Below are 16173 nucleotides of genomic sequence, written 5' to 3'. Positions count from 1 at the left end.
CTTATCCATTTCTCTAATCGTCCATTCTCCTCTATCTCTTTGTCATCTTGCTTTTGGGATGGACCTTCCTGTCATCGGTTTGAGAGACCAAACTCAAGTGTCACTCTGGCTTGTGGGTTCGAGCATCCAGGACCTCGATGTCAAACTACACTGTCAAGCCACACGTAGAGCTCACACCACGCACACACACACAATCACTCTCATCGAGATAATTTTCCTCCAATTATGCTTTAATTATATCGCTGGCATTGTGTCACGATACGAGGACACCGACTATTTGGATCTCTGGCCACTGTAGCGAGCGTAGCATGGCCCTGGAAGATGACATCACACAACTACAAAAACATTGTTATCCAAGCGAGGCACACCTTTCATGTCCCACACTGCGTGTTCACGGCATGTCAAACTGGAATTGTCAAGTGTCACAGCTGGATTCATCCAAATTAAGGGGGGTTTTTTTGTACAGTTATTGGTAACCAGGCTGAGATCCACCAATTCGCTGGTGGTGAGAACCTGGTTTCATCATGGGGGGGGGGGGGGGGTCTGGATTTTAACCCCCAGGGTCTTCGTGGTGCCAGCTGCGGTTTGACCTCTGCCTGCATTCTCGTCTATACGAAATGTAACATTAAATACAAAACATACAACTTATAACAATCGATCCCCAAAGTAATACAGACCGTTGCCGTCGATTTATATTCAAATTCCTCCACAAACGCCTATTGTTCACCGTGGGACCCTCGCCAATGTACATCAGGGTGCCGGGTCTGTGATGTTCCCGTTGAGATTTTCCGCACGCACTGCCCGGAGCCGAGCACCTCACCCGAGGGCAGTGCAAGAACTCCCTCTTCATCCTGCGCACCACCACCCTGCGCTGTGTGGTTTAGCTGTCCCACTACCAGCCAGCACGCACGGCTCGCGACCGTTCACACCCAGCGCCTCAGTCGCAGCTGCAACGGGTGACACACAACACGGGCCAAGCACACGTGCTTGAGGTGTGCACGGTTGGGCGTTGAATCTGGCGTTGTTCACCTCCCACACTCATATTTCTCTCACTTTTGATTCTCATTTTTATTTTTATAATTCCTGGCGTGTGTTTCTACCAGTAACGTTATTAAACACACCATGGATAATCTTTTAGAACATCCAAATAATGAAATACCATTTGTCTGGTCCTGTTGTTGACTATGAAAAGACACTAGGTTTGATGAAGACCGACAGTCATCAACAACTCTTACAAACCAAGACCTTGATGAACACGAATGTCAAAACAATTCATAAATATGTAACAGCTGCACTGAAATTACATAAACAACAAATGAGAACAGCACTCTGGCGAGAAGATGTGTTGGAACCCAACATATTCGCTGGAAATTGGGTTGGAGAAATAAAGACAGACATAACAGGAGAGAGGATATGCATAATCTCTGAGAGGACCATGTAGAATTAAATCCCCGGCGCCATCAAAGTAATGCTCTTCTATCCCTCAGGCCACCGTATGTATCCACCACGTTGTCAGGAGCAGCAGACTCTCTCTCTAAAAGATCACCTGAACTAAAGTAAACAAGCCTGAGGTTTTAAATCCCTCACCGTACATGCAAATGTATTTCACCAAAATCACCTTCATTTAATTACCGCTCAGTTATTTCATTGCAAAACATATTTTAATCCATAAATTAGGCCACTTAAATACGATATTTTGATCTCACTCGGTGTGAGGTTTATTTTTTTAAATACGTATTTATTAGGTGGCTTTAGGGAAACTGCTGATGATAGGGAATCTTCTTCCATTAGCGCGGGGCTGACCAGCGTGGTTCCCACGAGGACTCAAACTGTCAGTTCATCGAAGGTTAGCGGTGACGACATTTGGGGAAAACGTGAAGCGCAAAAATATTTTCCGTATAGCCTTAACAGACTGTTGGGGCAAGTGCTGTTATCGAGCACCTATGAAGGCCTGCACGGCACACGAGGGGGTGGGTAACCAGCACCACGGCCGGCCACCTTTGTCTCCCCAGTGGCGATGTTTACACACCACATCAGGTACTCATCTGAGGATGAGTCAACCTAGGGGAGGCTCAGGACCGGTTTAGATAAACATCGCCGATGGTGGCCGTGAGCGGGATTTGAACTTGGGTTTCTGGGTTCATGGCACAGCACACTAACCACTGCAGCACCCACTCCCCACAGAAAGACAAAGATCCCCCACCTTAACCGATTTCTGAAGCAAGTGATGCTAGCGAGCGCCTATGAAGGCTGGCACGGCATGCTAACCACTGCACCACCGATCCCCAAGTACACACACACTCTCCCGCACATGACCCACGCGTACAAAGATCCCCACCCCCCATAGCCTTAACAGGGTCTTGGGGAAATGCTGTTAGCGATGTAGTGGGTGACCAGCACCATGCCCAGTTTGTTGTGGTTGCACCCGATTCAAGAGCCAAATGGCTCACAGGGCTATACCAAAATAAATAAACTGAAAAGTTGCCTGTCCTCCCAGTGGCGATGTTTACACACTGCACCAGGTACTAATTTGAGGCGGGGTCGACCTAGGGGAGGCCCAGAACCGGGTTCAGATAATCGTCAGTGGTGTTGGCCATGAGTGGGAATCGAACTCGGGTTGCTGGGTTCGTAGCGCAGCTGCTAACCGCTGCACTACCGCTCCCCACGTGACACCACACCACTTGAAACAGACGCTGAGGCAAACAGGAAGACCTCTCGTAGTGGACAGGGGAAATATGATGGCGAGGGAATCTCTCTGCTGAGCCGTATTAATGTGGGGGAAGGGGCCTTCCTTTCCTTGCTGCTCCGTCATGGCGTTGCGACCGTGTCATCGGACAGCTCTGGTCATGGCACACTTGGGAAACCGTCATCAGCAAACCATCTCCGTTAACGCATTTATTGTGAACAACATCATACGGCAGTGCCACAGGGTGACAAGTTCTGTCGAGTCATTCAAAACTAAGAGTTTTGGCGAGAAACGAATGTTTGTTTGACGTTTGTTGACACTGCCTAGGCAGTCACGTGACCCTCTGTCTTTGTGTGTTCGATTTGAAGTTTCCATGCCAGTTTTCAACGAGTGCGAGCTTTGGGAAACTAAATCATTCACCGGTAGGCATTGGCGACCAGTGCCAGCAATATTTTCCATTGGTTAGGGTGGCGGCCTCTAGTGCTTGCGCTTGCGTTTCTCGAGACGCTCCTCCTTGCGCTGGAAGTAAACCTCGGAGCCGTCGATCGGGTGCCGGTACAGCGCCGAGAAGCTCGACCACGCCGACCCTGAGAACACAACACCACGATGGCAGGGGTCGCCGGTGAGAGGCTGCATGCTTGCGCGTGTTAATACAGCACACGTACTCTCTGGCAAGGAAAGTCCCTGATGGGTAGCGATGGGGTTGATCCGTCGATTGTGGAGAGTATAGGTAATTAAATATACAGTAAAACCTTGGATTGCGAGTAACTTGGCCTGCGAGTGTTTTGCAAGACGAGCAATTTTTTTAAAATAAATATTAACTTGATAAACGAGCGAAGTCTTGCAATACGAGTAGTATGTATACGCTTTGTCTGCCGAGCGTCACGTGATCACAACTGATATACGAATGCTTTGATATACGAGTGCTTTGGATTACAAACACGTTTCCGGAACGAATTATGCTCGTAATCCAAGGTTTTACTGTATACGCAGATAATGCCCCCTTCATATATCTGTCCTTTTTCATGAGGAGAGACAGATAATATGAAGGAGACATTGTCTGATTACCTAGTACATCAATAAGCGGTGTTTACAAGGTATGTCAAAACTATGCAAATGTGATATTTGTGCATCACAATAGTTCGGCTAGCTTTTAGCCAGCATAATCTTTCCCTAGAAATACAAATTTGAAAGCTTATTGCCTCGGAATGCTTCCGTGGGTCTTCACACCTCACTTTCTGGGATAGTGGTGGCCCTACTTAAGGTAGCAAACTGTGTCCAATATGTATCACGAACCTGGTAATTCTTCGGGCATCTGTGCGAGGGAGCGAGACAATGACTCCGCTTCAGACAGAGGAAGAAGCTGTAAAAGAGAGAAGTGGTGTGTCACCGTCACCACCGCTATCATTCCCACAAAAATCCAAGTTATAACCACTGCCATAAATTACCAATATAAATTACCAATATAACCTGTGACCAAGACCAACACCAAAACCCACCGTCTCCACCATCACCATCAGCAAACCACCTACAGCAACAACCCCCACCACAATCACACATCCGGGCGTGTGCCGTGTGAAAACCCGGAGCCAGCGACGCACCTCAAATTTCCCTTCATGCCGTGTAGCATAGACACGCACACAGAGGCAGGGGCGGCCGCCCAGCAGCCAGAGCCGTGATTGGCCGTCGAAGGAGGCACTCAGCACAGGCCAATCAGGAGCGAGCATCTCACCCAACCTGTGCATTGTGGGATCTCTGCCTTCCTCGTCACAGTTGACCAAGTGGAGGAGGTGAACTCCAGGAAGTCTGCGAATGGAAAATAAAATGAGAATCAGAGCGAGAGGTGAGAGTGTGGGACGTGTAGAAAGCTATCTGACTTCTTCTGAGCTTCCCTTAGAATGACTTGGCATGAAGTTAGTCCCAAAATTAGTACTTGAAGCAGTTTGGCCAATATCAGATCTGTGGGGCTGGGTGTGCAGCGATGGCCTTATAAGGTGCTCGCTAACTGCATCCACCATAAAGGGATATCTTTGTGTATGTGGGCGAGTGAGTGAACTTAGCTTGGCACAAGCACTGCGGCAATATAACCAGCACTTGCAGGCAAACGGCAGCTGTTGCCGTGTGTGTTGCGAGTAAGTGTGGGTGAGCGTGGGTGAGCGTGCCTTGATGCTGGTTCTCACCCTTCACAAACAGCAGCGATCATGTCCAACGTCGCCGTGTGCGCAACGCAGGACACAGGATGCTCCTGTACACATCAAAGACAAAGATCCCCTGTATAGCCTTAACACACTGAAGGACAATGTACTATTAGCGTGCACCTATGAAGGTCAGCAGGGCACACGAGGGGGGTGGGTGGCCAGTACCACGCCCGGCCACCTTTGTCTCCCGAGTGGTGATGTTTTTTCCTATTGCACCAAATACTCATTTGAGGCTAAGTTGACTGAGAGGAGGCCCAGGACTGGTTCAGATAATCGTCACTGGTGTTGGCCGTGAGCTGGAATGGAATTCGTATCGCTGGGTTTGTAGCACACCAGCGCTCCCCTGTACACACCTGCACACAACTACAAACACCACGACACAACCACAAACACCACGACACAACCACAAACACCATGACACAACCACCAGTCATTTCCGAGTGGTCGCGACATTTGGCCTATTTCACAAACTCCACCTGCGGTGTAGAAGAATCAACTTCTTTCACTTTTAACAGTGAGCAGAAATCACCATGTTACCAACATGCACAATGTGATGCATAACAAGCAGGAGGCAATCCCCCAGATTACACCGAAGACCAAAGTCACGCTTCGGGGTCACGGTTCAGGGTCACAATTGCACTTAGAAATCAATAGTTATTTTTTTTAGTGTTCCAACCTTATTTGCAGTTTGCATATCATCCTTATCATCTCCGATATAATTAACTTTTCTTCATTAGTCAAAAAGTAACGTCAGAGCATAATTTGCATATTATCCTTATAACTGATCTATGGTCTCACAATGCCTAAATTCCATCTAGCCGTTAAACTGATGAATCATGACAACCCTCGACCCCTCTTCATGACTCTACGAGACAGGTTACATGGGGATGGCCACCAGACAGTCCTCAGTCTCGTGTGCTACGTGATTAAAAAATACATGCTAAGCCCTGCTTTAAGTCAATGGACATCTCACATCCATCATTAACACACAATGGCCTCCCATTCAGACTTACGGCCTGTGGGAGTGCGAACCAACACAGCCCATACAACGCACGAGGCGTGTTGTGGCCATCACCGTATCCGATATGTACTATGAAGGGCCATTGTCTGAAATGTCACTTATATATTTTCTTTAAGGCCGCAGTGTTATTGATGAGCAGTATCACCAAACGATTCGATGTAAAACAAGATGAGCATCGTGTGTGTGTACGTGCGTCGCGCTGCGAATTCGGCGACCCAAGTTCGATTGTCGCTCATGGCCAACAGCAGTGACGATAATCTGAACCCATCCTGGGCCTCCCCAAGGTTGACTCAGCTTCGAGTACCTGGTGCGGTGTGTAATCATCGCCACTGGGGAGACAAAGGCAGCCGGGCGTGGTGCTGGCTACTTACCCCCTCGTGTGCTGTGCCGCTAACAGCACTTGCCCCAAATCTGTTAACGCTACAAGGGGGATCTTTATCTTTGTATGTGTGTCACCTTGCGCTGTTCGGCAGGGCTTGGGTTGAGGTTGCAGGAGCTGATCTCCCGGCCAGAGGTCAAGTCCCACAGGCGCACTGTACCATCCTGTTCCGTGGATTCATTTCAGTGGAAAGTGCGAGATACATTTTAAAGTACCTTTTAAGACTTATTTACAAATACACAAAATCATTTCCAAGTTATGACTTTCAGGGGATCGGACAAATTGAATGGCAAGGTGACAATGTCATTGTTCTCCAAAACATAAATTCGTAGAACAATGAGTGCAATACATTTAAACATTTTGATTTCTAAAATACAGAAACGTGACTGCATCTCAAAACACTGTGACTTGTACCATTATACACAAAATGGGAAATCAGGGAATAAAAAAAAATGGGCCGTAGATACGGGAACACACAGAGTAGGAACGTTACAACGAAGTTTCGCTGCAGTGAGAACATGAGAATTGGGAATTTTTCAATACAGCAAGGATGTGTGCCCACCATACACATAACGGGTGTTATAGACGGGGACACGTCACCAGAGGGCAATGCATTGTCGTGCTGCTCGATGCTCTGCCTACACTGTCAGGCTTCACCAACCGACACTGACCAGCGTGTTTTATCTGGCTTGACCACCTGAATGTGAAATTGCAGTTGTTGCTCTGCATATACATCAGCAGCCATACGAAAAATAAGTGTTGTGAAGGATGGTCAAATAACCCCCACAATCCGCACCACATGGGGAGGGCCTCATCCAGCAGTAGATTGACAAAAGGACTGTACGTGTACACATGTTGATCATCCACGGTGCCTGCATCTCTGCACATCCATCGTATCAGCTCACTGTCGCCCTCTGCACGCAAAATGCAGCATTGCCATTAGAGACCCTTCAAATGCCATCACGGTCCTTTGTTGGAAGTGCACTAACCACAACGGGGTAAAACGATGACTTCACGTAGCAATGAACAGATATAAAGCCGCACATTTTACATGGATAACCCATGATCAAGGCTATGAGTTTGTCACAAAGGTCATGGAAATCGTGAATTTAAAATAATAAAATCAGTGAAATCAAGGAAATGGAAGTAAAAACTAATTAGTAGGGGAAGTGTTTCCATGCTGGTAATGGTGGGATAAAAACCACCCTGGCAACAAAGGTACAGAGAAAGACACAGAGACACACCCGCACACACAGAAATACACACAGAGACAGGGAAATACACAGAGACACACGCACGCACAGAAATACTCACCGAGACACAAACCCACAGAAATACGCATGTAGACACGGAGATATACAGACATGCAAACAAAAACAGACAGAAAGTAAAAAAAAAGCCTTTTTCATTTTTTTTCTTAATTTTGGTGTGCCATCGCAGCCACAGAATGCCCTTACATAGCCACCCGCGTGCCATTGCTATTGAAGCCCTCTGTGTACTATCACACGCCAAGGATTCACTTCGATCAAGAGTCATTACACAAGAGGTCTCACCCCAGAGCCTGTCAGGAGCTTATCTGGGTGATTCTTCATCAGAGTCACTCGGCTCACGAACCTGAAGCGACACACGCACGCACAACGCCATCGTCACACGCAGTGCACAGTGCAGTGTATTTTGCTGCGGTGTAGCATGATGTGGCGTAAGTTAAATGTGTGCGGAGTATGGTGGGGAATGACACCAACCGGAAGCTACTTGACCTTTTCACGTCTCGAAAATGAATACGCAAGACTCAGCCTGGACAGTATTTTATTATCACTATTATTATGCTTGTTAACCCAGGAAAGATTCACCGAGTCTCATAACTCTCTTTCAGTAGGGTTCTTTCGCAGCAAGGAGGAGGTCATTGCTACGTACATACCAACGGAGAACCTTACTGGTAATATTTCAAATGTATCAAATTTGGACCATGACGCCGGTGCACAATGGTCTACTCTTTGCGAATGACGTCAAGGAATCTTTAATGTCCATTACAAACGGGACGGTCAAAACGAGGAAAGCAACGAATATATTATTAAATATTTGGCCACCTAGAGTCGTGTGTGGTGATGAGTAAGGTGGTGCTGTGGTGCATAGAGATGGATAGTGTGGTGGTTTTGCGATGAGGTAATGTAACGTGTGGTGTAGTGCGGTGTATCAGTATGGGTTGCTACGTCATGCGGTGGTGCGGCTATGTGTACCGAGGCAATGTGGTGTGCGGTGCAGCGGTGCAGCGTGTTGCGATAACGCGGTGGTGTGGTGGTGTGGTTCCCACGCGGTATGGCCCAGGCAGAAGGTGTGGATGTTGTGAGGAGCGTCCAGTAGAGACACACGCACTTTCTCATCGCGGTCAGACGTGACGACAAAGCGAGCATCCTCCGTCACTGCCTGTGGACACGGGGAACACAGGGGATGTGGAAGATGAGGAGACGTGAAGGTAAATTGATCCTATAATCCACAGACAAACTTGCAAGGGGGCCCAAATTATTCTCTCTCTTAGAATAGACTCTCATTTGGCAGTTAAGGTTCAACTATGACGGAATTGGTGGCAAAGTCATTCTATTTATCCATGAATAACAATACCTAAAACGGGAGTAATTTACGCGGACATCATCAGAAAAGAGCGCCCCTCGCATCGCCAAGGTTTAGTGAAGTTTTGCTGCAACTGTAAATGTGTGCGAGTCGGGGTCGCGTGTTTTACCAAATCTAGTAGCATGGAAAGGTGTCCCAGGAGGGGTTGTCCATTGACTGCCTCCTCCAGGATTTGGGCCGGCGACCCCGGCGGGACTCGGAAGCGGTACACATCCCCGGCACGGTCAGCGGCCAGCACGATCGCCCCCGCCCCAGCCGTGTCTCTGGCTCCGCCGTTCTCACCGTTGGGCGCCGGGGGCCCATCGGGAACCAATGCCAGTGCCGTGCAACAGCGTGGGACCGAGCTACAGCGGGGGGGGGGGGCGGAGGAGTGGAGTGACAAGGGAAGGCAGTGAGGGGTGGATTTGGGCGAGAGATGCGCATCTCATATCTAAGAGCCAAGTGACGATGCAGAGATTCATAATATCAATTATATCTTATGTTTACATGCACCGGAACATGTGTTATGATTGTTTACAATTTGTGCGAATTTAATGAAAATTGTATGCGGTTACATTTTTTTTCTTCAACTTATATATATATTTTTTAAGATTCAATCATGGGAGTGCAATAAAGGCTTTGTTATTGTTCAAGTCTCCTGGTTCTTTTATGTACTTGCACCCATGTGTAACCATTCCATCACTGTAAAATTATTCATTTGTATCAAGTAGTCATCTGCAAGCAGCGTCCAGTACAACAGAGTTACTGGGGCAGCAGAGTTGGAGGGCATTCCTCAAAGAACTGAGCAGATGAAAATCTAAGTGTGCCAGATCTGGGCTGTATGGGAGATGGGGGCAGCAAAGTGCAGACAAACTTTGCAGCACTCTCTGATGTTCCCGGGCTCGTGTATGGCCTGGCATTATTATGTTAGAGACGAGGGGTTATTTGAACATACTTCACCGTGCTGGTCGGTGCAGCTTGGCGAAGGTGGGGAGCACAGACAGGCCAGCATAGAAGCACAGTACAATAATGGATTTTGAAACACTGCCCTCTGTAACTTAGCACTGTAAGTCACTCAGAAGAACGATGATGATGTTGAATTTTGGCTGACAGGCCTTGTCCATTAAACACGATGTAATGGTTCAGTGACCAGAAGGGATACATCGGGCTGTTGCTGCTGTTCAAATCTTTGTGGTGCAAGTGAAATATTACATTGTTTTCCAAACCCGTATTCTATGACAAAATATAAATTATCAAACAAAATCGATTTAGCACATTGCCAATCCATCTGTTTGTGTTTTGAGTCCGTGAAGGGAGGGGTTTTCCACAGAAACTCACATTTCCACCAACTCGCAAAACACTCTTCAAGGAATTGGCAAAACATCCCAATGCACAATCCTCTTGCGGGAGTCCTGAATCTTAACAAGGTTCTCCTGGATTAACAAAGGGACGTTAGTCCTGCGTCGCGTTGGGTACCGGCGGGTGAACCAAAGAGCCGGTGGGTTTGGCCTGCGTTTTGAGTGCGGGTCAGGTCATGTTCATCACGGGTCACTCGCAGATGACTTGCGATGAACCGCAAATATTTTATTTTAGATTTTGCGTACACGACTACTCGTCTAAAAACTGGGCACCACTACATTTTGAGCAACTTGAAATGTAGGTTGTACACTCTTACTTTCGTTAAAAAAAATAACACATCATCCAAACATAAGGCATAAATTCTAGATATTTTTTATTTGTGCATCAATTTCAGGTCAAATGGCGGTATTTCAGTGGGTTACGGGTTCGGGTGAGGTCAGAAAGTCGCGGGTCGGGTCACGGGTCAAAGAGTTCGACCTGAGCAGGAGTCTCGTCTACGGTACGTGCATGCAGTGCTGTGCACACGACCTGTGAACGATCACCTGTGCGCAGTCGTGCTCATGCGCAACGAGTGAATGCGTGTGGCGTGAACGCACCAGGAGAAAAGCCTCTCCCAGGAGGACCGCACGCGGAACACACTCAGCCGTTTGAAATCGTCGGCGATGGCGATCAGATCCCCACTGGAGGAGATGCAGGCGGCCAGGATGAGGCCCTGCGCGCCCGCACTCACGCTGTCGTCGGCACATGCAGAGGAGACGCCACGAAAATAGTATTAGACCAGTAGGTGTGTAACATGTAACAAGTATTAATCACACTCACTATACTCTTTGGTTATTTCGGTAAAAGGTCACGTAGAAAATATTATTTGATTTAACTTAATTCCTGCAAGTCACCAATAGCTTCGAATATAGTTTTACTCACTATACTGTACACGCATAATTGCGTTCAAATCGATAATGTGCTTTACACGCAAATTACATAATATTGTTAATTTTAAGCTCATGAAGTGGCCAAACTACACCAGAGAAAAGAAAAGAGAGAAAACAATTCAACCAGATGGTAAAAAACGAGACCAGGAATATACTTTCGAACAAAAATCATGGCAATTCATCCTAATTTCTCTGGGCGGGGGGGGGGCACTTAACGAGGCTGGCACACTCGACGTGAGGGGGCTATCCACGGAGTTATCACCACCGCAGGCTCTATTGCGGAGTTAAAATCGACGCCTTAACCGCAACCATCAATCCCACCCCAAGCTGTACTCGCAGCGTGCTTAACCCAGATTTGAACCCATCACCCCAGCCGTGCCGGCTCTGCTCTCACAACCGATCCGTGAGCGGTGTGCAGCAGCGCGTACCCACTGGCGCTGCGGCGATGAGAGACTCACGTGCCCGGTGCTTGCCCCTGCGTGTCCGAGCGGGTGTCGAACTCCAACACTCGAGCTTCCCTGGCACAAGACGGTGACACAGGCACATGTTTAGAGGCGCACACGGAGACAAAGGTCACCCCCCTCCCCGCACACACACACACACGCGCGGAGCTGCTTTATCGAGTTATGGGTTGCAACTTTTGACCAAAGCCACCGCAAGCGCCGTGCTGACGTCAACACAGCGCCTGTGCCAAGCTAGGTGCACGTTGAGCCCACTAACGTAACAGACCCAGGTGTGTACGGGCTCTGGTGTCATTGACTTCACAGCCGCCGCCGCCGCCACAGGCACCGGAGTGGATGGGATGGATCCCGTTCCACCGTCCCACGTGCGAACGCGCGATACGCGCCTCACCCTCCCCCCCCCCCACGAACCCCCCCACCCAGTACCCCCCACCACCACGTACCCCCCCACCACCACGTACCCCACCACCACGTACCCTTCGCCGAGGGGGGGCGCGAGGAGCAGCGCGCGCGCCCCCGCGCACACGAGCACGCGCGAGTCGCGCACACCGGCGCACAGCGACGCCATGGCGTGGAATGACGTCACGAGTGTAGGGATGACGCGGCGGCGCGCAGATGACGTCATGTCGATGAAAGGTGTCGGCGCGCGCGCAGTGGCGTCAGAGCCAGTCGAGCGACGTCTCACTGGAAGGTGACGTCACAGCGAGCGTGGCCGATAGTGACGTCATGCCGAAGTGAAAAATGTAAATACCGTAAAAAAATAAACTCAGACAATAAGTCTCCTTTTATATATATACCTGTCTATTCACATTAAAATTAAAGTGTTTACTTAATCCTTTTATGTTCGTAATTGACTATGATAATGTAAGTACTGTATATAGCACAGGGGCCGTCCATAAATGACGTCACGCGATTTTTGACGATTTATGACCCCCCCCTCGTCACACGGCGTCACAAAAAGTCAGACCCACCCCTCAAATATGACGTCACAAAGCTCTGCCCCCCCCCCCCCCCCAAAATAAAACATGCTTCAATTCGCTTTAAACTATTGTAGTGCGTATTTAATGTGGCGCTGCACTCTGATGTTGTAGGAGAAAACATTTATTAAAAAGGAGGCGTTGGAAAGCTGAAATTTAGCATAAAATTTACTTGAAAATATTAATCGTCTAACTAAAACTGCAGATGTTCAGAATATTATATTGAAATTCTCCTAGAATTATCATACATTAAAAGTAATTATAACTATAAAAAATACTTGAAACTTTGTAGTTGAATGAAGTAAATGTACAATTATAACAATCACATATTCATTCCACAGAATGAAAAGCCCTGGTAGAATCATTAAAATCTAAATGTTGAATAACTAAATTTATGCTTCTCATTTGCTTCTCCATTCTCCGATGGAGAAGCAAAATGCTCCTTCATGGAATAAATAAAAGGTGACCCAAGTAAATTTAAATAATCAAATAGTTAAAAATGAAAATTTCTCAAAATTAGTGTTGTTATAACAACTCTGTTTAATTAAGTAAAACGTGTTGTTTATATTTAAAGTTGCGCATTTTGATGTGACGTCACATTTCTCAAACCCCGCCCCTCGTCACACATCGTCACACATCGTCACAAATGTCTGACCCCCCCCCCTAGGTGCGTGACGTCGTTTATGGACGGCCCCATAGGCGGGCGTGGTGGTAATTTTCCTCTTGTCCAGCGCTTTGGAGGCAGGGGTTGATGGATCAACGCAGATCTTGTGAAACTCCCAAGCCCGCTGTGCTACGACACGGCCAGAAGATGGCAGTACAGCAAGTCTGGTTTACTCCCGTCTGTGCAGACCATGGAGTGTTACCCCCTCGAATATGTCGGAGTTTTTTTATTTAACAATCACGGACAGTCCTCGACTTGCGAACGTATTCAGTTCCTGACGCCCGTTCGTTAGTCGAACGGGTCGTAAGCCAAAGGGTTCGTAAGTCGGAGCACAGCACTGTAATTTGCTGCATTTAAATGCACATATGGTCAGTGGTATGGTTCAACAAAATAGGGAAGCATTGTTAAACTCATAACTAAGAAGAAATATTGTAAGTTTGCATGTAATACTGTAATATATACCATAGAGTAAATAAAACACAACGTAAAGTAAGATGAATAGAAACAGTCATTATACCGGCTTGCCTGCCGGAAGGGGCGCACTGAGTCCCCACAATTGCACACACATGGGGGGGGGGGGTGGGGGGCGGGGGTGGAGGCACGTACACACTCCAACGACGACGATCCCCGTGTAGCCTAAACAGACTGTTGGGGCAAGCGCTGTTAGCAAGCAGCGGCTATGAAGGCCGGCACGGCACACAGGGGAGTGGGTGGCCAACACCACGCCAGGCCGCCTTTGACTCCCCAGTGGCGATGTTTACACACCACACCAGGTCAACATTTGAGGCTGTCGGCCTCATAGAGAGGCCCCTGGAACCCTCCGGTGGATTCGAGAAGGGAGGCGCGGCTAGGGCAGAGCTAAGCCGCGCCGACGGGAATATAAGCAGCGGAGAGCGAGAGCTCCTGGCTGCCGGTTCTGGGAGTGGACTCGTCTCGTTGTCGCTGTCGTCATCTCCTCCTTCGTCGCTGCCGCCTTCGCCTGATCATTGCGCGGCCGGACAGTAGTTGGCTGTCTCGGTTGATGCCGCCGGTGTAACGCGGACAGGGTTGTGTCTGGGCCGGGTCATACGGCAGCTTGGTCGTGAGAGAGGAGGCTGGAGTTGGTGGCGTGAACTTAATAGAAGAGAGACGGTGCCTCCTGCGACTACCTTGTCTCCAACTGGGTGTGTGCGCCGCATGCCACAAGCTCACACACGCCTCGAGGGAGAAGAAGAAGAGAGCTGCAACACTACATTTGGTGTCAGGAGTGGGGTATTAAAAAACCCACCTGTAGTGTCGTCGGGACGAGGATGGAGAGACGGTCATCCCTCCGACAGCCCCGAGACTCGGGACCCGGGACCCGGGACTCCGGTTACGAAGCCCGTTGGCTGCGAAGCAGCGCAGAGCCACCGCGGATCGGCACGGCAGCCGCTGCGATTTTGAGGGAGAGCGGCTATGCACAACGGCAAGAGCAGCTGCACATCGACAGAAAGAGAGCAGTTGCACGTTGACGGGGAGAGAGCGGCTGCACATCGACGGGGAGAGCGGCTGAGATTTTCCTGTGGTCACGCGCCGACCAAGCAGCATGGCGGAGGACCACCATGTGGAGAAGGGCGCGGGCGGCACAAGGAGCGTACCCCGGGGGACGATGGGGAGGAGAGCGGGGAACATCCAGCGGGAGCTTCCGTAGGAGTGGAAGCAAGGGGCTCCGGACGGGGGCCCGCGCACATAGTAGGTGCCATTTTGTCTCCGGAAGACCTCCCGTGGCCAGCGGGCGCCATTTTGAGGCAAGCATGGGAATGTGCAGAGGAGGTGCTAAGAGTGACGGAGTTGCAAGAAGCTGCTCCTGAAATGGCACAGGAGGCTTGCACCAGATTTCTTCAGAGGGAGCAGATGGAGGACATGATGCTCTACGCCTTCCGGGCAGCGCTGCCGGCGCTGGAACGGGAGGCATACCCGCTTCTGGGTGAGGGGGCGCTCAACCTTCAAGTGGCAGAGAGGCTGCGGGAGCTAGCAAGAAAGCTGAGTGTTGCCCTGCCCTCGGCCGTCGGCACAGAAATTTCATCCACAATGGTGGCCCGGAAGATACAAGTCTCCGAAGAAAATCAGCAACGGGCAAGGTGGGAGGCTGGGGCATGGAGCATGGAAGACATGATGGCAGCGGTAGTTGGCCGGGGGACACAGGCAAGAGGATCCCCGCGGGAGGACCCCCGGCGGGGGCAGCTCCCTCTGCCCTGGGGACCCACACCCAAGTGCTTGATGTGTGGCCGGTCGGGCGACATCACTGCGGAGTGTCGGGGTGACGAGTGACCACCAGCGGAGTCACCCTCGCCCTCTGGCCCGCCGGCAAAATTGACCCAAGCCCCGCCGGACCCGGGTCTCTGAGGCCTACCGAGACCGCCAAGTGCGAGGTCTCGGGGAACGGATTTGAGCGGGTGCTGCTGAGCAGTGAGGGGCCACACCCTTCAAGCCAAGCACTCCTTCTCCATCGTTTCTTGTCCCTCGGAGTTCTGGAGGCGCTGAGATGGGGGTGACCGTTGCCATGGGCCAGATCACGCGAGCTACATCCTGGTATGGGGGGACTCTGCCTTGCACAGGGAAGGGATCTGAGGGAGAGGAGGTGTTGGGGCTTAGGGCCTGGGTGAAGGGGTAATAAAAAGTGTGCTAATTGCGGGGGGGGGGGGCACCGCGCTGTGTGGACAGTCGCCGATTCATGGATGGGGGGCTGTGTAAGGTGTTGCCGATTTGCGGATGGGGGGCACCGTGCTGTGTGGAATGTTGCCGATTCGCGTGATCGGGGGCATCGCGTTGGGTTGATTGTTGGGTTGGTTATCAGGGGGCACCGGGGTGGTAGCGAAGTGTGCTGTTGATTGCGGGGGGTGCCGAGGTTGTAACGGGATTGTGGGAATTTTT

General features: G+C 49.8%; 1 protein-coding gene across 1 annotated transcript; it reads right to left on the bottom strand.

Annotated features, from left to right (window-relative positions):
• Positions 1-209: 209 nt before the first annotated feature.
• On the bottom strand, positions 210-12280 carry WDR4 (WDR4 tRNA N7-guanosine methyltransferase non-catalytic subunit). The gene is made up of 11 exons (XM_032975391.2): positions 12117-12280; positions 11638-11697; positions 10847-10981; positions 9022-9256; positions 8596-8708; positions 7838-7898; positions 6362-6448; positions 4867-4931; positions 4288-4492; positions 3983-4049; positions 210-3273 (listed from the first exon to the last, which is right to left on the bottom strand). The coding sequence occupies exons 1-11, from the start codon at positions 12263-12265 to the stop codon at positions 3164-3166; spliced, it is 1287 nt and encodes a 428-aa protein (XP_032831282.2). The 5' UTR covers positions 12266-12280; the 3' UTR covers positions 210-3163.
• Positions 12281-16173: the final 3893 nt, after the last annotated feature.

The sequence above is a fragment of the Petromyzon marinus genome, chromosome 3 (assembly GCF_048934315.1).
Source record: "Petromyzon marinus isolate PM22_M1 ecotype Great Lakes invasive population chromosome 3, UKy_Petmar_22M1.pri1.0, whole genome shotgun sequence".
In the NCBI taxonomy this organism is placed as follows: Eukaryota; Metazoa; Chordata; class Hyperoartia; order Petromyzontiformes; family Petromyzontidae; genus Petromyzon; species Petromyzon marinus.
This window is presented reverse-complemented; position numbering and strand designations above follow the sequence as displayed.

Excerpts from the sequence above, each read along its gene's own strand:
- WDR4 (XM_032975391.2), bottom strand. The coding sequence starts at position 12,265 with ATGACGTCATCTGCGCGCCGCCGCGTCATCCCTACACTCGTGACGTCA. Across the intron at positions 8,709-9,021 it reads TTTCCATGCTACTAGATTTG|GCAGTGACGGAGGATGCTCG; the intron begins GTAAAACACGCG and ends CCGTGTCCACAG. Across the intron at positions 4,493-4,866 it reads ATCGCTGCTGTTTGTGAAGG|ACTTCCTGGAGTTCACCTCC; the intron begins GTGAGAACCAGC and ends TTCCATTCGCAG.